This window comes from Priapulus caudatus, unplaced genomic scaffold, assembly GCF_000485595.1.
Source record: "Priapulus caudatus unplaced genomic scaffold, Priapulus_caudatus-5.0.1 Scaffold210, whole genome shotgun sequence".
Classification (NCBI taxonomy): Eukaryota; Metazoa; Priapulida; class Priapulimorpha; order Priapulimorphida; family Priapulidae; genus Priapulus; species Priapulus caudatus.
The window spans coordinates 288,543-312,045 of NW_014577271.1; the positions used below are offsets into that span (position 1 = coordinate 288,543).

Sequence of the window (23,503 nt, forward strand, 5' to 3'; positions counted from 1 at the left end):
TCGTCCCCAGATAGAAATTGAAACAGCGGGGAGGGGGAGGGGGAGGGGAGGGGAAACTAGGGGGGTCCGGGGGCCTGGTCGAATCACTGCAGCAAGAACAAGTCCGCCCTGCAGCTACAACACACACGCATCTATTGACTATATATAACAACATTATATATAGTTATCTATAACTACTATAACAACTATAGCTACTATAACAAGAGCCGCCAGAGTCGTCTTGGGTCATCTCGAGGTCTGTTGCTACGGTTATACAACGTAAAATTCAGTCGTGACGTAGCACCACATTGTTAGGCGCAGATATGCAGACACGCAGTTGCGTAACACATCATTGTTAGGACATGCCCACTATAATGCAGAGAGAGGGAAGGGAGGGTGGGGAGGGGTGAGGGTGGGGAGAGGTGGGGGGAAGGGGCGGGGGAGGGGAAGGGTGGGGGAGGGGGCTTCTAATAGCAAAAGCAGTTCACTCCTTTTGTTAACAGTCAACAAATCCATGTTCTACCCTCCTCTCTTGAAGCGTCAAAAGGTTATCAGACACTTACTCTTCGCACGTCAGTGGAAAGCATATTTCATGGTCCTTTCAATAAAGGCCATGAAAAATGGTAGGTCACGCTGAAACAAAAAAGTTTTCAATCGCTCGCGCACACCATGTCCTCAGAAAATGTCTAAAATCTGCCTGTGCCCCATTGACCTTGACCTGTGACCTCCAATATCGGCACAGTGATGGCTTTTCCTACCATGATGCATACACCGACTATCACGAGCCTAGGTCGAGCCGTTTAGATTTGTGCCGCAATTCTGCATATTCCTCCCTATACCTTAAGTTAAGGAAGGAATGTCCCCTTCTTTTACACCTCCTTTGACTTGACCTTTGACCCCCAGCTTCGACATCCCAACTCGTGTTTCGATTACCCCCACGTCCCGAATATCGTGACCGTACGTCGACGGTTAAGATTTGTGCCCAACTGTTGACGGACGGACGGACCAACGGACGCACGCGCTCGCACGGACGGCACGGACGACGGACGATCATGCGATTCTACAAGCTGCATCTGACTATGTCAGATGAGCTAACAACTATAAATACTATAACAACTATATATAACGTTGTTATATATAGTCAATAGATGCGTGTGTGCTGTAGCTGCAGGTGCGGACTTGTTTTTGCTGCCAGTGGGTCGAATGAGAATTCTTGCGAGGTGCCCCTCACTGCCAGTAGCAGCAGCGCCTCCAAAGCTGACTCAGCTCCAGGCCTGTTCCTCATGTAGCCATTCCCATTTTGAAAATTTTTTGAATTTTTTTTTAATCGGGCGGAAATAATTAAACGTGGCGCAACTATTGAAACGGGGGGTTCCACAACGGAGCGGGGCACCCGGTTTGCGCAACGTAGGGAGAAGCCTGACGACTACAGTGATTGGTCGAAAGATTGGAGTTAGCGCGGCGGTGGGATTTTTTGGGATGAATAAGTCGGTTTACATTCTCTGCAGATTCTAACCGAATATCTCTGGCGGGAGTAAGGCTAAGTGAACAACGACAGATTTATAGATTACAAGACAAGTGAACATTTAGCTACACATACGATACCAAGTATACCGATACGCCTGTTTGAAGTTCGTAAATCATAGGTTCGTTCACAGAAATACGCCTAAGCAGACGCATTTCAAACGATAGAGGGTAAATTTAGTTTGGGATATAATTAAGACATATTCACTTCGGATAAGAGGCATTTAATTGCCTACCACTACCACAGAACCATTTTATAGCTACAGAGTAACCGATGAAATAAGTTGGTCCCTAGCACTTCGAACAATAGAATTGTCCTATTCTCTGGCGGCAGACTGAACCCAATAGGTTACCAGAGCTACCAATATGGACGGCTGTTTTCGTTGTCTTTCGTTCTGTTAATCGTGTGGAAACGTAAGCGACGTTGTCGAGCGAATTTTGCGGATTTCCTACCTGCCTCTCTTTTGAGGTGAATGTTTGTGCCACAAGGCGGGCTAGCACCGATAATTCTGTCCCATAATAACCTTTTTTAATATTTTGGTGAGAGTTATTGCGGAAGAGGGTTTCATTGAAATTTGTGAGATTGTGCCATGCGATACATGCATGACGCGTGCTAATGCGGACTCCCTGCCTATTGGTTGCCGAAAAAAAACTACGTTTCCGCTTCTACATGGTCTGTACCTGCTGACTGAACGTATGTCGTATACATTCACTTCAATCATTTTACTTCTCTACAAGATTGTTTTCAGGAAACATCCCGCTTCATTACGTTAGTAAATATGTCTGGCCATTTTACAAACAACTTCGGACCAATTCAAGCGCGAGTCCCATCAGGCTCCTGCAGCCGCCCACAGATACCACGAGAACGCGAGGGCTATTGAAGACGCGCGCTCTGGAGTGTCGATTGTTGTTAAATGGCCCAAGTAAATTGACTAAGGTTAGATGTGGAACGGGGTTCTGAAAAACAGTCTTTTAAGAAATAACTAACGATTGTGAGTGAGATGAAGATACATGGATATATCAAGAGCAAGGGTAAAGCCAGGTTAGCACCAGGGGTTCATAGTAGTAAAACACATCGTTGGCAATAAGAGCATGTATATGAGAGCCCTTTGAGCCAAAATAAGACTTTTTTACGGGATTCTGATACAAACAATAAGTACACTAATCACAGAACAACAAACTTCGCATTCAGCGATCGATGTGACAAACCCGAGATCTTTTCATGAAAAAGCCGTAAATTTGCGCTCGAAATTCAAACAACAGAAAATGTCGAAAAAGTGGTCCTTGGCCAAAAATAAGGACTATAAGTACTTTCTTCACAAATTTCAACAAAAAAAGTACTAATAAGGGCCTACTATTTTATTTTTGGCAAATAAGTACTTGATACTTATAATGAAGACCCCGCGCTAACGACCTGTGTAGAGGAAACGGTAGGTTTTTTTTCCGCGGAATAAGCGGCGATACGAGCCGCATTAGCAGCGCATGGCATTTTGCATCGCGATCTCACGAAATTTTCAATAAACCCGTTCTGTCCAAATAACTCTCAGTGATCAAATATAATAAAAAGGTTAACATGGGACAGAAATTATTCGGTCTAAGGCGTGGCGTGCGTTTGTACTTGGTGGTGTGCAGGATGAGCATTTGACCGGCATTTACGGGTAAATGTATCGGCAATATAATAAAGGTACAAATAGAGATTAGAGAAACATTAAGACTTTGGTAATGGTACTAGTAAATACATTTCGTGTTTCGACGTGGATATTCGTCTGAGCATCCGAGCACGCGCTGTTGATGTAGCATGGCCGCAGCGCACGGCCTCTAAGTACACGGAAATAGCGCAGTGTGAAGGGAGGTCTGGGGGTCTCTCCCCAGACAATTTTTAAATCTAGATGCTCTAAAATGTTATTTACCCTTTAGATTTATGATATTTTGCCCTTTAAAGGCTTACAATGCGCATCCAAATGCTAATTTCTCAGTACCTAGACTAGCAAATACTTCGTGTCAGCATATCAACACTAACCTTATGACAAAAATAAACTCTAGTGCTTTCCACCATTTACTGGCGTTTGCTTAAAACACAAGAAAGAGGTGAGAAAATGGCATCTGGCGCGAATACGCCGATCTGTTGATCCAAACAAAAATAGCCTCGAAGTGGTGACGTGAGCGTCACATGTTTTATCTTTGCTGCGCGTACGCTGTAACGCGGAACCGCTGTACGCGGCCACCGGCTGCACGGTTGCTTGGAGATGGGAAACTGGTCACACAACATCGAGAATTCAAAATTCACATTGGAGGTATTTTCAAAATACCTTTATAAGACAAGCGCGCAGGAATGGGGAGGCAAGCTTAGAGTTTATTTTGCCATAAGGTAGTATGATTATGCATGACACGAAAGTAATTTGCTAGTCTAAGTACTGGAGAAATTAGGTTTGCATGCGCATTGTGACGCCTTTAAGCTTTTTGCCTTGCGTTTTTGCTACGCAGCCTACGCTGTGACGCCCCTGATACATGCGTTGGTATCGGTTATACACCATAGATAGTGTTTGGTACTATCATTCGCCTATATTACTATAAGCGAACCGAGTGGGATAATAATTAGTGGTAGGGTTAGATTGTGGTTAAACCATGGGTTAGTATTAGAGTTAGGTTAGAGTTAGGGTGTAGAATAGAATACTCCCTAGCACTAGCATTAATTACATTTTGTAATACAACATGAACACGCGCATGCGCAGGCAATCTCGCCGACGATATAGCGCATACGAACAGGTGTCCGATGCTCGGCACGGGTTTCGTCTATATTCAGGCCGTACAAGAGATAATTTGCATATTTATCACGTGGTTTTGGTGTAAACCCTCAGGATGTAATCGCGTGTTCGTGACCGGTCACTTTCAGCTGTGAAGGAAGATGGTGAAGGAGGAGGAAGGGGAGAAGGGAGAACGGTGGGGGAAAGGAGGAGCGGAGAAGCTGGGAGAAGGAGGAAGGGGAGAAGCGGAGAAGGCTGGGTGGAGAAAGAGGAGGGAGAAGCTGGTGGAGGAAGGAGGAGGGAGAAGGGAGAAGGTGTGTGGAGGAGGGGGAGAAGCTAGTGTGAGAAGCGATGGGAGAAGCTGATGGAGTAAAGAGGAAGGGAGAGGGAAAAGGTGGTCTGAGAAGGCAGGAGGGAGAAGCTGGTGGAGAAGGAGAGGGGGAGCACTGGTGGAGAATGAAAAGGGAAGAAGGAGAAGCTGTGGAGGAAGGGAGAAGGTGGTGCCAGGCGAGAGGCAACCTCCCTGCACCTTCTCCACCACCTCTCCACCAGCTTGCTCCCTCCTCCTTCTCACCAGCCTTCCCCCCTCATCCACTCCCTTCTCTCTCACCTTCTCCCCACTCTCTCTCCCACGCGCGATTTCATCTGATTGGTGTATACACCAAAACCAGCGTGACAAAAATATGCAATTATTCTCCATGTACGCGGCCTGAATATAGACGAAACCCTGTCGGTACGAATATCACACGTCCTTTCTGTTTTTACTTTCCTACTTTTGTTTTATTGAGGAGACGTTCACACTCCAAGTGCTTGTGGTCGGGTGTTAGTTAACGCGGCAGGCATATACATGGCAATACGTTAGCGATACATGGATTTAATGCATGATTATATTTAATAAGGTCGGTCAGAGTTAAAAGATTAAAGATTAAAGATTAAGCGAACGCAAACGGCTCTTAATAACAGCAACAACACACGCGCGGCCATCTTGCTAAAGTTCTCTCGGTTTAGCCAACATACCACGTGACTATTAGTGTCCAATGCCGCGCCGTATATTCATGCACACCGAATTGAATAGCATTGTAAAATTACATTGACAACACGTACCACAACTATGCTACATTCAAGGTCTCTTACGTTTGCTCGCAAATCTCAAGGTATATTTGACAAGTGTTGGCATGTTACCTGATAAGGTAATAAGTTTTTGTTTTCGTCTACATTCGAAACATCTTCTTCAACTGGTAATTGCTGTAGGTACGTACTATATTCTAACCGGTAAATCCTCGATTATTTTTGTAAATAGGCCTAGGGCTCTACATTATACATATTTGTAAAATGTAATATGGAAGTACTCTTTACGCATTACTTCACTGTCTAGTACTCAGTTACTAGTTAGCTGCTGCCAAAACAGCTGCTGGTAGTAGGCACTGATAGTTTATACTAGTTAGCCGCGTTACTCGTCCGCTAAATTTAATTAGTTCTTGACTACAAGTCAGGATAAGTATCGTAAAAAGCCCGTCAGATCGAACTGAACAGGAACAAAGTGAATCTTCTCTTCAATAAGTACTGCGGAGGTACGGTACCACTACCACTACCAGGTAGGGCTACCGAGAGTGCATAAAACACTTTTCTTTAGCGGGAGGGGGGGTTACGATTCCCACTTTACCACAAACAAGCACCTCATATCCCAGTTCCCAGTAAATAAAATCCCAATTCTCCCAGCTACCCAGGAAATTATGTAGCACTATACTACTGAGAATGTGTTCAGGAATTCAAGTAGTTAGGTTTTCAAACACATACATAAATCACTAATATTTACCTACTATTATATTTAGTATTATTTATCTGCCGCATAATTAATAAAAAAATTAAGAAAGAATAAATTTACTCAATGTTAGCGCAGAAATTGAAATCCTCGACACGAATTGACACGAATTTCTCCTCAGATCCAGAAATTTTAGAGGGTCTTTCCACGTCTGAATGGACTTCTGTTCCCGGAATCACGATTATCTGACATTCCAGTTCCACAGTAATTAAAACTGGGCGAATCCCGGCGTCCCGAAAATTACCCGTTCCCCTCTCTTAGGGTGGCAGACTGTTGCTGACCTTCCGGGTCCCTACGCCCACCCCCGGTGCTTCATCTATCAAATCATGTATTGTTACCTGTACGATGTCTCATATCTTCCATTGTACACTGCTATGTGTGTATGTCGTATGCACAAATTAAACATATTTGAAGTTTTGAATCTTGCGAGCATTAATTACATAACGTCTGTCGTTCATATTACTTAAAGCTCGCGCTACATCTGCGTGACCTGCCGACGGACTTGAATAACAGGACAACTCTCAAGAGTGTTCGTTTGCCTTTATAGCCACTAGAGTCATTGTATTGATCGGCACAGTGATGGCTTTTCCTACCATGATGCTATACACCGACTATCACGAGCCTAGGTCGAGCCGTTTAGATTTGTGCCGCAATTCTGCATTTCCTCCCTATACCTTAAGTTAAGGAAGGAATGTTCCCCCTTCTTTTACACCTCTTGACCTTTGACCTTTGACCCCCAGCTTCGACATCCCAACTCGTTTTCGGATTACCCCCCCACGTCCCGAATATCGTGACCGTACGTCGAGCGGTTAAGATTTGTGCCCAACTGTTGACGGACGGACGGACAGACGGACGCACGGACGCTCGCACGGACGGACGGACGGACGGACGATCATGCGATTCTACAAGCTGCATCTGACTATGTCAGATGAGCTAACAACTATAAATACTATAACAACTATATATAACGTTGTTATATATAGTCAATAGATGCGTGTGTGCTGTAGCTGCAGGTGCGGACTTGTTCTTGCTGCCAGTGGGTCGAATGAGAATTCTTGCCGAGGTGGCCCCTCAACTGCCAGTAGCAGCAGCGCCTCCAAAGCTGACTCACTCAGCCTGTTCCTCATGTAGCCATTCCCATTTTGAAAATTTTTTGAATTTTTTTTTAATCGGGGCGGAAATAATTTAAACGTGGCGCAACTATTGAAACAGGGGGGGGGTTCCCAAACGGAGCGGGGGCACCCGGTTTGCGCAACGTAGGGAGAAGCCTGACGACTACAGTGATTGGTCGAAAGATTGAGTAGCGCGGTTGGGGATTTTTGGATGATAAGTCCGGTTTACATTTTCCTGCAGGATTTAACGAGATATCTCTGGCGGGAGTAGGTAAGAACAAAGGACAGATTTATAATTCAAACAAGTGAACATTTAGCTACACATAGATACCAATATACCGATACCGTTTGAAGTTCGTAAATCGAAGGTTCGTTCACAAGAAATACCGCAAGCAGACCATTTCAACGATAGAGGGTAAATTTTAGTTTGGGATATAACTTAAGACATATTCACTTCGGATAAGAGGCATTAATTGCCTACCACTACCACAGACATTTTATAGCTACGAGTAACCGTGAATAAGTTGGTCCCTAGCATTCGAAATAGAATGTCCTATATCTCTGCGGCAACTGTACGCAATAGTACTAGAGCTACCAATATGGAGGCTGTTTGTTGTCTTTTCGTTCTGTAATCGTGTGAAATGAAGCGAGTGTCGAGCGAATTTTGCGATTTCCTACCTGCTCTCTTATTGAGTGAATGTTTGTGCACAAGGCGGGCGTGCGTTGTACTTGTGTGTTGCAGATGAGCATTTGACCGGCATTTACGGGTAATTATCGGCAATATAATAGGCAAAATAGAGTAGAGAAACATTAAGACTTTGGTAATGGTAGGCCTAGTAAATACATTTCGTGTTTATTTCCTCTTTTTTTTATTGAGACGTTCCAACTCCAAGTGCCTGTGGTCGGCGTGTTAGTAACGCTGCAGCATATACATGCATACGTACGATACATGATTTAATCATTGATTATATTTAATACAGGTCGGTCAGGTTAAAGATTAAAGATTAAAGATTAAAGCGAACGCAAACCTCTTTAGATATAACAGCAACACACACGGCGGCCATCTTCTAGAATGTTCTCTCGTTTTAGCCAACATCCACGTGACTATTAGTGTCCAATGCGCGCCGTATATTCATTGCCAACACCAAATTTGAAATAGCATTGTAAAATACATTGACAACGTACAAACTTGCTACACAAGGTTCTTACGTTTGCTCTAAATCTCAAGGTATATTTGACAAGTGTTGCATGTACCTGATAAGGTAATAACGTTTTTGTTTTCGTCTACATTCGAAACATCTTCTTCACTGGTAATTCTGTAGGTACGTACTACTATTCTAACCGGTAATCCTCGATTATTTTTGGTAAATAGGCCTACATTATACATATTTGTAAAATGTAATATGGAAGTCCTCTTACGCATTACTTCTACTTCTAGTACTAGTACTAGTAGCTGTGCCAAACAGTGCTTAGTAGGCACTGATAGTATTACTATTAGCCGGTTACTCGTCGTAAATTTAATTAGTTCTGATAAAGTCAGGATAATTATCGTAAAAGCCCTCGATCGAACTGAACAGAACAAAGTGAACTCTTCTCTCCAAACTAAAGTACGCGAGGGTACGGTACCACTACCACTACCAGGTAGGCCTACGAGAGTGCATAAAACACTTTCTTTAGCGGGGAGGGGGGGTACATTCCCACTTTCCCAGCAAAAAAACACCTCATATATCCCAGTTCCCAGTAAAATAAAACCCAATTCCCTGTTCCCAGGAAATTATGTAGACATGTTTCAGGAAATTCAGTAGTTTAGGTTTTCAAACACTACATAAATACTAATATTTACATACTATTAGTATTAGTATTATTTATCTGGGCATAATTAATAAAAAATAAAATCAATGTTAGCGCAGAAATTGAAATCCTGACGAATTGACACAATTTTCCCAGATCCCAGACAATTTTAGAGGGTCTTTCCCACGTTCTGATGGACTTCTGTTCCCGAATCACGGAATTTATCTGACATTTCCCAGTTCCCAGGTAATTAAAATGGCGAATCCCGCGTCCCGAAAATACCCGTTCCCCCTCTCTTTAGGGTGGCAGACTTTGATGACCTTCGGGTCCTACGCCACCCCCGTGCTTCATCTATCAAATCATGTATTGTTACCTGTCATTCTCATATCTTCCATTGTACACTGTATGTGTGTATGTCGTATGCACAAATAAACATATTTGAATTTTGAATCTTGCGAGACATTAATTACATAACGTCTGTCGTCATAATTTATTAAAGTCGCGTACATCTGGTGACCTGCCGACGACTTGAATAAAGACAACTCTCAAGAGTGTTCGTTTGCCTTTATAGCCACTAATTCATTGGTATGCTGATTGCTGTGACTACATTTTTAAACAAATACAGAACCATGACTTGTAAGCCCCTGACACATTTTTTTACAGTAATGTGTTAATTACCATTAAGAAGACCGTCTGAAAGAGCATGAAATTAAATTACAAGAAAGTTATAATGACAGAGTTAGTAACGGAGAAATCACCGTTTTTATACTCTTCACGTTTTTATATCAAACACGTGTGCCTGAAATGGGTGACAGCGAATGTGTCTGTCAAATATCTCCAGTAACTACTTTTAAACTGCAACGTATCCATAACTAACTGAAACCACTAAATTGGTCAAATGTTCTGATATTCTTGTAATCTCTGATATTGATAGCATCACTTATATTAGGGGTGCAGTGCGTTTACAATATGTGAAAGTGTGGAGTGCCTTCACGATTGAACTACACCTAATTCAACAATGTGTAACATGCGTGTTTACCCTTGAACCCCTAACCTTAGTGTTGTGTATGTTTCTTCCCCGGACCTTCCTACCTACCCCAGGTAGTGTAGGACCCCTTATGGAATAGAAAGGGAGTTTTTCTTAGAGTTAGAGCTCACCCAACTGGGTAAGGTTGGGGACAGAAGCGTTCATTGATTAGGCAAAGGTTGAACTTCACACCCTGCATGCCTGCAACCCTACAAGTGCTATTATGACTGACAGGCATATAACCCACGACATTTCTGTTTAAAAACAAGGATTTCACATGTTCTTCCAACTGTTTTCGTATTTTATTGACTCACTGTTTTGACAGTTACCAGTACTCCTTGCATAACACCAAGTGTATATATAGTAAGGGTATCATGTCATAGAACACTTGCACATCTTTCTTTGTGCACTGATCTGCATTTCGAATTAGATTTCATTACATTATGTCATCATCACTTGTCGTGATTCTCGCTCTCCCGAGATGACATTGGCTGGTACCCTGTCTCTACACTGTTACCTTTCAGTTTGTATACGTCATGTCGATATAGGTGCCGGTTACATCATGTATCTACGTGCACTTATTTTGTGGCAGCGTTTGTATATTTCATGTTTGTCTATCTATAGTCTATAGCAGCAGAAACTCATAGTAATTTTTATGCTATTTAGTAATCCGTATTGTGTATGCTGACAGCTGAGACTAAATTTGCCTACATTTGTTAATTTCTCGATTTATTTGAGAGATGTTCATTTTAACCTGAAAGGGAGTTGTACAACTGCACTGACAAACAGACAATTCATGAATATAGCGCTCTATCATACATATATATATGTATATTCCACAATGCATGCTACTTGCCATCAGAAATAAGCTATTATAATTTCTATGTGTGCAGTTAAGGTTTTGGATAAATGCACAACCGAGCCTTCGCAGCTTATCATCAATCCATGTCATGATTATTATCATTATTATCATGTGGTTACATGTTGCTACTGCATGCGCAGCGAGCCTTCGTGCAGCCCTGTGCGCTAAAAGTGCTCCACTATTTCCCAAAGTTGCTTACTTGAGAACCGAAGATCTGCAGAGATGTGAACCAATCTTCATTTACTAAAGTTCCCTGCACAGTAGCATGTAACTTTTGGGGGACAATAAGTCCCCCGTGATCATTTCACAGCGCTTCATTTACTAAAGTCTTCTGCTAGCAATTAAGACCTAACATTCTGCTAATTTAGCAGAGGACTTCCAAAATTGTAGTACATCTTGAGTGTGTTTGTGCGTGTGTCACTACACTGTGTGCCCGTTTGAGTGAGAGAGGGAGAAATGAGGGGGAAAATAGGAAGAGAGAGGGGGTAGTGAGAGAGAGAGTAGTATAACCTGTTCTATAGTAAGGACAAGTAAGGCATTAATAACTCTTTCTCATAAAATGCGTTGTTCCTTCTTCATGTACAGCTAGGGCATTTCTTGTCAGACTGTTAATGTTTTACATTAAGGACAAACTGCTTATTTGTACTCTGATATGCGCTCATGTGTTTCCACTGCAAAATGCATATGTACAGGATTAACAGTGCTATTTAACTCCGTCAGCAACGGAGTCAACTTAGTCACCTGTCAGCAATGGCACAGATTGTGGCATGATTGGTAAAAACTATAAAAACTCCCATGAAATTCGTCCCCTGCTTACGTCGCTAAATAGACTCAACGTCAGCGTTGTGAAAGGCAGGTTCTATGTTCTCTAATGCCACTGTTGTGGCTCTGCTAACAGTTCTTCACTGAGCAGCGATCGAGGAGCTCTTTAGTGAAGTGAGTCACCAGAAAGCAGCGAACGTAACGTGCAGCCATTAACAATCCGAAGAGTTTACACTGTGCACATGCCATTGCCTACCTGCCATGCCTCCCGCCCAGTTACTTAGGAAGCCACCACTTCAGGTGCAGGCATTGCAGGGAGTATAGACATGCTTGCTCCCCCAAGTCACTTGGGGGGCAAGCATGTCTATAGACTAGATACTCCCTGCAATGCCTGCGCCTGCTACACAGAGGTGTGAATCTTCACTCTCTCCTGCAGTCCTTACTGGCTTGCATCCGGCACCTGGGAACCAAATATGGCGATCTTTAACAATTCATCTTCTGCCCGGCGGTAGCCCCCATTCCTCATGCCTGCTCCAACTATCCGGTCATAAGACCGACGGTCCGTGCCTCAGCCCTCGGCTTCCTGAGCGCTGCTACCACTCCGAAAACTTGCTTACTCTCCGATGGCTTCACGCGTATGAAACACCTCACTCCAGCTATGCACATGCTAGCCTCGCTGCTAGACAGTCGTGTAGTCTCGTCGCCCCCTCTACCTCGCTCCCTGCTCTACATCTGCCTCTGACATGCTAACTTCATTCAGATGGAAGCTTCGCCCTTCCCCGGCTGACTGTGCCACGGCTTAGTACACTCTGCCCGCCATCAATCTGTAATGCGTACCCAACCTGCATAGAAAATACTCGCGCAAGATGAGTACTGACTTCTACTTCAACGCAATCGCCCATACACCAGCAACCACTACAACAACCCCCATCTCGCTTTCGTTTACATGCAGGGTTTTCCAAGAGCACTTATAGCCTGGCGGCCTGTCAGGCTATCGTCGAGCCCCGCCATCTTAAAATGCACCCGCCACTCTATTACTAAATATCATAGCCGCCATGCTAAATATCATAGCCCCCGGACCCCCCTAGCACGCAAACCGCCTTCGGCGATTTGCAACTAGGACCGTAAAGGCAGCACCCACCATGCTATAATAAAAAAGCTTGGAGAACCCTGACATGGTAACGATAAAACTGTTTACACGCCAGATACTTTGCTCGCCTACTCCCACACTCAAAGAAATCGCTGTGGCCTTGCTCCCTTCTCTCAAGAAAAAGTAGAAAACAGGCCCCACATGTATCGTGCACTTTATATTTATCACCTAGGCAAGGGGGCTCGTGACGTCTCATAAGTTAACCCTATACCCACAGCCTTTCCTGCACACCCTACATTTGCTAGTGCTACACATGTATACATGTATGAAGATGAAGAAGTAGAGATAGTTACCTCTTGGCCGTCCCCTCAGTGACCCCTGTATGAATTAGAAAAGTTGCAGATTCGCAGGGCATGAAATTATTGCATGTACATGCGTGTAAGTGTTATAGTGCCAAGATTCGCTACTATAATGTACTAATTGATTTGTACTGCAACATTGTCTGTACCATGTTGTGTGTAACTTCTATGTGTTCTAGGATCAAGAAAGCTTACTGGACGCTACTTCCAAAAACATGGAGCCGCCGCAACAGATTTTAAAAGCTCAAAATTCTAATACCAGCTCTCCACAAGGTAGTCAAAGTGTCACCACTGTAGAAATGCCAAGCAAAACTAGTCAGCATGGAAAGACAAATACAACTGAACCAAAGAAATCAAAGTATGGCTCTTTATTTCATGAATTTAGTATAATTATTATGTTTATGAATTTTGCTGGGAATTTCAGAAGGCATGTCGTTTATGGATAGATGTTGGAGGGGGTGTAAGTTAATGGGGTGAAAATTGGACTAATGTCGGAGGATTTATGAGACCTTGCAAATTATAGCCTCAGCTTTGAAGCCTCGTTAGATCCAGCATGCGTTAAATGCCCAATCTGCTTGGTACAACCTGTGTATCATATATATAATCTCCTATCCTCTTGGATGTATCCTGTGACTAATAGAGAACTTGCTTGATGTAGAAGGCAGATTTAGAAAAGGTCTACGATTAACATGACATCCAGAACTAAGTTAAGTACAATGTGCCATTCTTTTAAATTTAGGAAAAGGTGGTCACTGGATAATTTTGACATTGGCCGGCCTCTTGGAAAAGGAAAGTTTGGAAATGTCTACCTAGCAAGAGAAAAAAACAGCAAATTCATTGTTGCCCTTAAGGTAAGTACAGTAGAAGGGGTCGTTGTCGTATCAGGTACTACATATATGTACCCGAGGTATATATGTATGTACACAAAGTGTACCAGACTTGTACTACAGAAGTGTACCCTAACCCTAACCCTAACCCTAAACATATACCTCATGTAAAAATATAAACATAATACTAAACAACCTAAAACTACCTCGGGTACATATATGTAGTACATGATACGACAACGACCCTTCGTGCGTAAGTACATGTATAGTTGCCCCTGCCTGGACTATATTGGTGTTTTTTTTCCATATCTAGATAATAATATCAGGGGTGAATAATGACATGGCATTAATTATGACAAACGTCAATATGTGTCATAATATTCACCCCTGATAGTAGTTATTTGCGTTTTTGTCAGTACTAACTATTAAATAGGAGGTTATAATGTTCTTTTATGCTACCCATGGCCACTTCATTTTAATGGCAGCAGTGGCTATAGCTTCAAGTTCTACTCAAAACATTTTAAAAATGGAGTTTCTTTTTATTCGCTTAGGTTCTTTTCAAGTCCCAGCTACAGAAAAATCAAGTGGAACACCAGCTGAGAAGAGAAATAGAGATTCAGTCTCATCTTAGGTAAAGCATCTCTAAGACAAATTTACCATGTCATAAACATATAATAAAAAAGCTTGGAGAACCCTGACATGGTAACGATAAAACTGTTTACACGCCAGATACTTTGCTCGCCTACTCCCACACTCAAAGAAATCCCCGTGGCCTTGCTCCCTTCTCTCAAGAAAAAGTAGAAAACAGGCCCCACATGTATCGTGCACTTTATATTTATCACCTAGGCAAGGGGGCTCGTGACGTCTCATAAGTTAACCCTATACCCACAGCCTTTCCTGCACACCCTACATTTGCTAGTGCTACACATGTATACATGTATGAAGATGAAGAAGTAGAGATAGTTACCTCTTGGCCGTCCCCTCAGTGACCCCTGTATGAATTAGAAAAGTTGCAGATTACGCAGGGCATGAAATTATTGCATGTACATGCGTGTAAGTGTTATAGTGCCAAGATTCGCTACTATGATGTACTAATTGATTTGTACTGCAACATTGTCTGTACCATGTTGTGTGTAACTTCTATGTGTTCTAGGATCAAGAAAGCTTACTGGACGCTACTTCCAAAAACATGGAGCCGCCGCAACAGATTTTAAAAGCTCAAAATTCTAATACCAGCTCTCCACAAGGTAGTCAAAGTGTCACCACTGTAGAAATGCCAAGCAAAACTAGTCAGCATGGAAAGACAAATACAACTGAACCAAAGAAATCAAAGTATGGCTCTTTATTTCATGAATTTAGTATAATTATTATGTTTATGAATTTTGCTGGGAATTTCAGAAAGCATGTCGTTTATGGATAGATGTTGGAGGGGGTGTAAGTTAATGGGGTGAAAATTGGACTAATGTCGGAGGATTTATGAGACCTTGCAAATTATAGCCTCAGCTTTGAAGCCTAGCTCGTTAGATCCAACATGCGTTAAATGCCCAATCTGCTTGGTACAACCTGTGTATCATATATAATCTCCCATCCTCTTGGATGTATCCTGTGACTAATAGAGAACTTGCTTGATGTAGAAGGCAGATTTAGAAAAGGTCTACGATTAACATGACATCCAGAACTAAGTTAAGTACAATGTGCCATTCTTTTAAATTTAGGAAAAGGTGGTCACTGGATAATTTTGACATTGGCCGGCCTCTTGGAAAAGGAAAGTTTGGAAATGTCTACCTAGCAAGAGAAAAAAACAGCAAATTCATTGTTGCCCTTAAGGTAAGTACAGTAGAAGGGGTCGTTGTCGTATCAGGTACTACATATATGTACCCGAGGTATATATGTATACACAAAGTGTACCAGACTTGTACTACAGAAGTGTACCCTAACCCTAACCCTAACCCTAAACATATACCTCATATAAAAATATAAACATAATACTAAACAACCTAAAACTACCTCGGGTACATATATGTAGTAAATGATACGACAACGACCCTTCGTGCGTAAGTACATGTATAGTTGCCCCTGCCTGGACTATATTGGTGTTTTTTTTTCCATATCTAGATAATAATATCAGGGGTGAATAATGACATGGCATTATTTATGACAAATGTCAATATGTGTCATTATATTCACCCCTGATAGTAGTTATTTGCGTTTTTGTCAGTACTAACTATTAAATTATAGGAGGTTATAATGTTCTTTTATGCTACCCATGGCCACTTCATTTTAATGGCAGCAGTGGCTAGCTTCTACTCAAAACATTTTAAAAATGGAGTTTCTTTTTATTCGCTTAGGTTCTTTTCAAGTCCCAGCTACAGAAAAATCAAGTGGAACACCAGCTGAGAAGAGAAATAGAGATTCAGTCTCATCTTAGGTAAAGCATCTCTAAGACAAATTTACCATGTCATTAACTGTGCATGCGTCTTTTGTGTATTAATTAAGCCTTTAAATTTCTGCATCACAAGTATATTTTGGGTAAATATTGTTACGCAGGGTTCATAATGTCCTTGAATTTTATTTCATTTTCTTTCCCCGGAAGGTTGTGAAAAATTATCATGATTATTTTTGGTAATATAAAGCCCCCTGCTGTTGGGATACCTTTTTGTTTATAATCTAGTGGTGATTTAAAGTTGTTTTTTATATACTTTTTTGCTATTATATGCTATACTATTTTTAGTTGTAGTTCTGATATGACTTTTATGCACACTTTGTCATTAGTGACACCTGTTGTTGTAACTATCCTTGTTTAGGACCACTGTATACCTACCCTTTATATATATGCAGATAATGATTATGTTCTTGTCTGCCTTGACATGAGACAGGCTTTTCCAGAAGTTCTTTTGAGTTTCTTCTAAAACATCGTTGCACATTTCGGACAACATCAAGCACTCTACCAGCAAATGTAGAAAAATCGACATTTATTTGTTGCACGATTTATTTTTCATAAAGGCATCCGCATATACTACGTCTGTATGGCTACTTCTATGATGAGACTAGAGTCTACCTGATCTTGGAATATGCGCCTCGTGGGGAGTTATACAAGGAGCTTCAGAAAGCTGTCCGCTTTGATGACAAGCGTTCTGCAACTGTATGTATTTTTCATGACATCTGTGTATGAAACCATATCTAATAGGCAGCCTTTTCAATAAGCAAATTGTTCAAAGCAATTCAAAGCCTGTTAGAACAACCAGACACACACACACATGCAAACACACACACACACACAAACACATATATACACCTTCACACACCACACACGCACACATGCACACACACACACACACACACACACACACACACACACACACGCGCGCGCGCGCGTGCCCGTATACGAAGGTATGCAGGATATATTGCAAATTAGCTTCAGCTTTGAAGGCATGTGATATCTTAGGGAGAACTGATATATTTGGTGATACTTATGTAATATAACGGTACAAGATGCTTGCGATTTAATTTTAAAATGTGTGAATGCATGTTTCTGTTACAGTGGATAGCCCAGCTGACAGATGCACTGATGTACTGTCACTCTAAGAAGGTGATCCATCGTGACATCAAGCCAGAAAACTTGCTACTGGGTCTGACGGGAGATCTGAAAATTGCTGATTTTGGCTGGTCTGTTCACGCCCCATCATCCAGGTATAGTCTAGCATCTGATAGGCTTAATTAAGAGATTATTGCCCTTAAACGTCTATCAACGTTTGATAACATTTTGGCATTCAGGTCAATGCATGAATCACCCAAAGCCAACAATGATAATGAAGAGCGTCCCACTCGCAATAGTGGCTCTCCGTCTCCCTGCAAATAATTTTAATTCTGAACCTTTGCCCGTTAGTATTTGCATATTGCTGTGTTACTTCATTAAGTAGTCATATGATTTTTTAAATGGTTTTACTTTACATTAGTCCATAATCATGTTTGTAGTAATTTTGACCAGAAGGATTATCTGTTAAATTATGTAATAGCCATCCAAGCATAAACATGGTCCACATTTTGGAAGTTTGCATTAGAAACGTATTTCTTGCAAAATGTTACTGCAGTAACGTTGTATATTAAAGAGTAATTCAGTGTGTCTTTGAAAACACCAAAAACCTTGTCCAATATCATGTTTGAACACCAGAGTTTTTTAAGGACCTTTTGGGCCCTGTATCTCTCGCTCAAATTGTTATGCCAGCATTTGGTTGCAAAGTTGTCTTTTTCACTCTAGACTTTGACTCCTGTATATGAGTGTATGGTGGAATTGCAGAAGAACAACGTTGTGCGGAACACTGGATTATCTGCCCCCGGAGATGATTGAGGGGCGCGCGCATGATGACAAAGTAGACCTGTGGAGCCTGGGTATTCTCTGCTATGAGTTCCTGGTAGGCAAGCCCCCATTTGAAGCCCAAGGTCATTCTGAGACATACCGACGCATCACCAAAGTTGATTTACGTTTCCCCTCACACGTATCAGATGGAGCCAAAGACCTAGTATCCCAGGTATGTATGGTGGGCTGATGGCTTGATAACCTGAACATCCATATACGCATTAGGTTAGTATACGCGTTACAGTCTGCTGCAGGTGTCTGTAGACGATTCCTTTTTTTTAAACATTGTTAATCAATCCGTAGCTCATCAAATGCATTGCACGTTGTGTTATCATAAACGTTGAAGTTTTCCGTCTAGAAATATCGCTAATCCAGCTTAAAGGCATACTAGGCCCATTGATTATACAATGTTGACGAATGCTAGAGTAGCTGGCACCTTGTGTAGTTAATAAGTACGTAACCTTATAGCGAAACGCGTATTAGTTTGTCCAATATCATTTACGTGCCGTAAATGTATCCAGCAGTCAAGTGATGACGTAAACATTTGTGGGGCCCCGTATGTTTTGGAGGCCAGATGAAATGGAGGTGTCAGCGATGTAACCATGGCCACGGACTAAACATGGAAATGGAGTAAAACACACGTACTAATCACGGACGCACATTGTCATGGACAGCCCTGACAAAAAGTTCCTTATCACGAGCGTCCGTGTTTACGAAATCACTGATGATAGCATTGCGTACGGCCGAGCATGCGTGCGAAAATGTTCGGTGCACTATAAATCTGTATCACACCCGCTTCGCCGGCAGCGGTTTGAAACTGTAAACAACTGATTTCTTGGACTGTGGATTTCAATTAGACATTTCTTAGTAACCAGCAGTGATATTAGGCAAACTAATACGCGTTTGGATGTAAGGTTATGTATTTATTAACTACACAAGGTGCCAGTTACTCTAGCATTCGTCAACATTGCATAATCAATGGGCCTAGTATGCCTTTAAGGCTTGTCTTACCATAGCGGCATTTATTATATAACTGTTTAAGGCTCATAGCATACGTAACACATTCAAAACAATCAATATTTCGAGCGTTGTAGTGAACATCTCACCTATCTCTCCTATATCATCACGTAGCGTTCACGTAGAAAATGTTTTTTGTACTTGTCTATCTGATGCAGCTACTGAGACACAACCCATCCATGAGGCTTCCACTTGGGGATGTGCTGCAACATCCCTGGATTAAAGCAAACTCCACTGCCACCCTATATTACAGCACAAGCAAGGCCAGCACAGCAGAGGCACAAGCCAACAACCCTACCAAGTCATAGCAGTCATGAGTAGTTTTAACATTAGCCCCAGTCCGTTGTTGATATGTGGCATAGATGTAGATAGAGAGCAGCGTGAACAGACCCTGGGCACGTTGTCAAAAACAAAATTACTCTTAACATGAACTTTTTCTCGTAGACCGGACCTTCTTACCAGACCACTCAACTGTGGGTGAGAAAAGGTTAATGTTAATGCTAATTTTGTTTCTGATAATGGGCCGCAGGTGTAAGTATTCGTTACGTAGATGTGTTGTTGGAAATTTTCATGTCCGTGATTGAGTAATTTTTTCTGTATTTTCTAGCTCTACAATAAAATAGATCATACTGTGAATAATTCTGATGCTTATTGTAACCTGTAAATTCGACTCGAGGGGATATTAAATTTGAAACTGCATGAATTTCCCTATCATGTTTGCACTAATATGCATATTATTATATATGAATTTATAGGTCAGGTGTTTGTAGATTTTGTAGTGGACTGAAACATATCATTCATGATCCAGTGGGCAAATCTAAATTGTTCAAAGAAAATGTAGGACTGCTGCCCAAATATCTTTTCAAAGAAGCGAAGTTGCAAATTCTGATCACCTCACATCTTTAATTCCATTGGTATATTTTACTGTGTAGCATATTTGATTATTACTTTTCTATGTAATGTATTGGTTTCCGTCATCATATGTATATTAAATATCAGTTACTGTTCTCTGTTAACTAGTTATTTAACCATTAACGTTAGATGCATATTCTTGTAATCGATTGATGTTTCTTATACTTGCACCGTTCACTTTAATAATTACAAGTACGTACCTTTTCACCTCAAAATTCCCGCACCGGAGACCCCTTTTTCACATATTTCCCGTCCTTGCATGAGCATAGATCCGACTTTTTTCGCACCGGAGATCCCCTTTTCACATATTTCCCGTCCCGGAGCATAGGTCCTACTTTTTTTCTGCACTGGAGACCTTTTTTTTCACATTTCCCGTTCTGGAGACGGTCCCCTTTATTTCCCGACTTTGCGCATATGACCTACGTTTTTCCGCACGTTCCGATTGACATTTTTGATGTGCTGTTAGCACCGGAGCCCCCCAATTTCATATCTCAGGTGGCACATACCTACCCTATTTTGTAGGGAGTGCCCCCCCCCCGGGATTGTGACTAGATAGCGGCCAAGGATGTGGAGCCGTGGCGCACGTTGTTTTTTACATGCCAGCACCTGGCGATAGCAAGTGTGATCGACTGATCGTACTAATATTACATGTGTTTTAATTATATATTTGATTGTACTTTTATCTACAAGTACAAGCTCTTGATTATACTACTGTGAATTCTGTATACTAATTAATCCAGTCCTGGTTAGACTGGATAATAAATCCATGATTGTAAATGTGTTGTGTTGCAAAATCTGTTAACAAAAAGGGAATATAATTATATTGTGATTATTTATATTATATTAATTATAACATTATGTTCCCAGTTGCTGGAATGAGTACCTGTTAGGTGCCTATAGGCTAGCTGGCTGCATATTGTCAGGACATGAAATAGAAAGCAGGGACTCGCCGGAAACATAAATATTCGACATTTTTATGCCTTAGTTTACCTATGTCTGGTATCGAGTTATCATCTTGGTCATTTATCCCCGTTTTATTAGATTCAGTTAAATCATACGAATGATCATATGATCTAGTTACACTTACAGTTACACACTAACAATCTAAATTGATATTACATCAAGACGTACTGCATATCAGGACATAATAGCAATGTCGCCAAATACCGTCGTGATAATTTGTGATAGGTTCAAATGTCATTACATTTTGTAAGATGCTGTATATAGGACATAATATTATTAATATGTATGATGAAATAATATTATGTTCTATATACGGGCATGTCCGGCCGAGATGTTCATGGTGAAATCCGCTCTAAAGAATTCGCGTTCGGCGCAGCATCGCGCCACAATCCTTACCCTATGCTTCTGTACATAGGTTTAGCGCTCCCGTCGCTGGTGGCGTTGTATAGTACGCCAGTCGCCATGATCATTTCTTTCGGCAAAACGAATCATCACGCCATCAAAATAGGCAGGGGCATGTCCGGTAGAGATGTTCATGGTAAAATCTCTGCTCTAAATCGCTCTCTTGCATCCTAAATTTACTTTCGTCTCAGCGTCGCGCCACAATCCCATATTACCCTATGCCTATGTAGGCGTACATAGCGATAGCGCCTCCGCCGCTGGTCGCATTTTCAGGCAAGATAAGTTCTTCCGGCCAAATCGACGAGCTCAACATGGGCAAGGGTATGCCCGGGAAAGATGTGCATTGTAAAATCTTATCTAAACAATTCACCTTCGCCGCAGCATCGCGTCACAACCCTTTTCTTATGACTATGTACGTGAGATCATTCTGCACTCGCGTCACTGTTCGCGTTGCTAGCCAAGATAATTTTTTCTGCCAATCTCACGCGCTCAAAAGGGGTATGTCCAGAACATAGGTGCATGGAAAAATCCTATTAAAGTGTTTCACTTCGACCGCAGCATCCCCCCCACAAACAATCCTTTTCTTGTATACTAATGTACATGTGGTACTAACGTTTGCGTCGCTGGTCACGTTGCCAGCCAATAACTTTTTTTTCGGCCAAACTAGGCCAATGCCTGGGAGAGATAAGCATGGTAAAATCCGCCCTAGGAAGGAGTATGCCCGGAAGATGTGCATGGCAAAATCCGCTCTGAACATTAATTCACTTCGGTCGCAGCCACGCCCCTTCCCATGCACGCACGCGCGCTTGCGTGACGTACACAGACTCGCACGCACGCACGCTTGCACGTTTTCACCTAATATAAGGATCGCACGAACGCACGCTGGCACGCACGCACGCACGCACGCTCGGTGGCACGCACGCAGTCAGGCTCGCAGACACGCACACACGCATGCTCGGACGTGTGACTGATCAAAATGCGCCGCCACTGAGTGAGTGCGAGCAGGAGTCTCAAGCCCGCCGCACACGGTGAACTATCTGCTGAGCCAACGGCCTCGAGAGGCCGTTGGCTCAGCAGATAGCTCAGCGTGTGCGCCTAGATTCTGCACGATTTTTGGCCTCGCGTGGCTGTGAGACCGATATCTATCGTGTTTGAGGCCAGAAACTCAGCGTGTGCGGGCTCCGTGAGCTATCAGCTCAGCCACAAATATTTACCGACCAATGAAAGCGCAGGAATAGGGCATGAGATTTAAAATGTCGGCACCCACTGAACAGCAGAAAACTATTTTTCTGTAGATTCTGTGATTGTGCACGTACACGTGCGTGCGTGCGTGCGTGTGTACCTACACGTGCGTGCGTGTGTACCTACACGTGCGTACCTGCGTGCGTGTGCACGTACACGTGCGTGCGTGCGTGCCTGCGTGCCTGCGTGCGTGTGACTGAGGCCGTTAGCTCAGCAGATAGTTCACCGTCTGCGGCGGGCTTCACGTAACCCGCACACGCTGAGTTTACAGCCTCGCGAGACCAAAATTATCAAACACGACCGATATTTTCTTCACCGCCTCGCGAGACCGAAAACTCACATAAATCGACCGCGCACACGGTGAGATTCGTGCTAAGCATGAAACTCAGGGTTCGTGCTCAGCAGGAATCTCACCGTGTGCGCGGTCGATTTATGTGAGTTTTCGGTCTCGCGAGGCGGTGAGGAAAATATCGGTCGTGTTTGATAATTTTGGTCTCGCGAGGCTGAAAACTGAAGCGAGCTGTGCGGGTTACGTGAAGCCCGCCGCAGACGGTGAACTATCTGCTGAGCCAACGGCCTCAGTCACACGCACGCACGCAGGCACGCATGCACGCACGTGTACGTGCATACGCACGCATGCACGCACGTGTAGGTACACACGCACGCACGTGTAGGTACACACGCACGCACGCACGCACGTGTACGTGCACA

At 42.6% G+C, this 23,503-nt stretch overlaps 2 protein-coding genes across 4 annotated transcripts in view; one reads left to right on the top strand and one right to left on the bottom strand.

Annotated features, from left to right (window-relative positions):
• LOC106807363 (trafficking protein particle complex subunit 2-like protein) overlaps nucleotides 1-8,306 on the bottom strand; it is an 11,026-nt gene extending 2,720 nt beyond the window's left edge. The window contains exon 1 of the mRNA XM_014809678.1: nucleotides 8,210-8,306. Coding sequence (XP_014665164.1) covers nucleotides 8,210-8,245 — 36 coding nt within the window. The 5' untranslated portion in view covers nucleotides 8,246-8,306. The remainder of the gene's footprint in view (nucleotides 1-8,209) is intronic.
• Nucleotides 8,307-8,326: 20 nt separating this feature from the next.
• On the top strand, nucleotides 8,327-20,962 carry LOC106807361 (serine/threonine-protein kinase Aurora-2-like). Of its 3 annotated transcripts, none has more exons than XM_014809675.1 (8): nucleotides 8,327-8,409; nucleotides 13,252-13,430; nucleotides 13,812-13,923; nucleotides 14,451-14,530; nucleotides 16,903-17,041; nucleotides 17,441-17,589; nucleotides 18,197-18,428; nucleotides 19,432-20,962. In XM_014809675.1, exons 2-8 carry the CDS (start codon nucleotides 13,288-13,290, stop codon nucleotides 19,579-19,581), a joined length of 1,005 nt encoding a protein of 334 aa, XP_014665161.1. In that variant the 5' UTR covers nucleotides 8,327-8,409; nucleotides 13,252-13,287; the 3' UTR covers nucleotides 19,582-20,962. The 3 variants fall into 3 exon arrangements, with proteins under 3 accessions (XP_014665161.1, XP_014665159.1, XP_014665162.1); XM_014809673.1 differs by having other exon boundaries at nucleotides 8,362-8,503; XM_014809676.1 differs by lacking the exons at nucleotides 8,327-8,409; nucleotides 13,252-13,430; nucleotides 13,812-13,923; nucleotides 14,451-14,530 and adding exons at nucleotides 15,025-15,231; nucleotides 15,615-15,726; nucleotides 16,248-16,327.
• Nucleotides 20,963-23,503: the final 2,541 nt, after the last annotated feature.

Coding starts and splice junctions, on each gene's coding strand:
- LOC106807361 (XM_014809675.1), top strand. CDS start 13,288: ATGGAGCCGCCGCAACAGATTTTAAAAGCTCAAAATTCTAATACCAGC. Junction 14,531..16,902: donor GAGATTCAGTCTCATCTTAG/GTAAAGCATCTC, acceptor TTTTTCATAAAG/GCATCCGCATATACTACGTC. Junction 17,042..17,440: donor ATGACAAGCGTTCTGCAACT/GTATGTATTTTT, acceptor TTTCTGTTACAG/TGGATAGCCCAGCTGACAGA.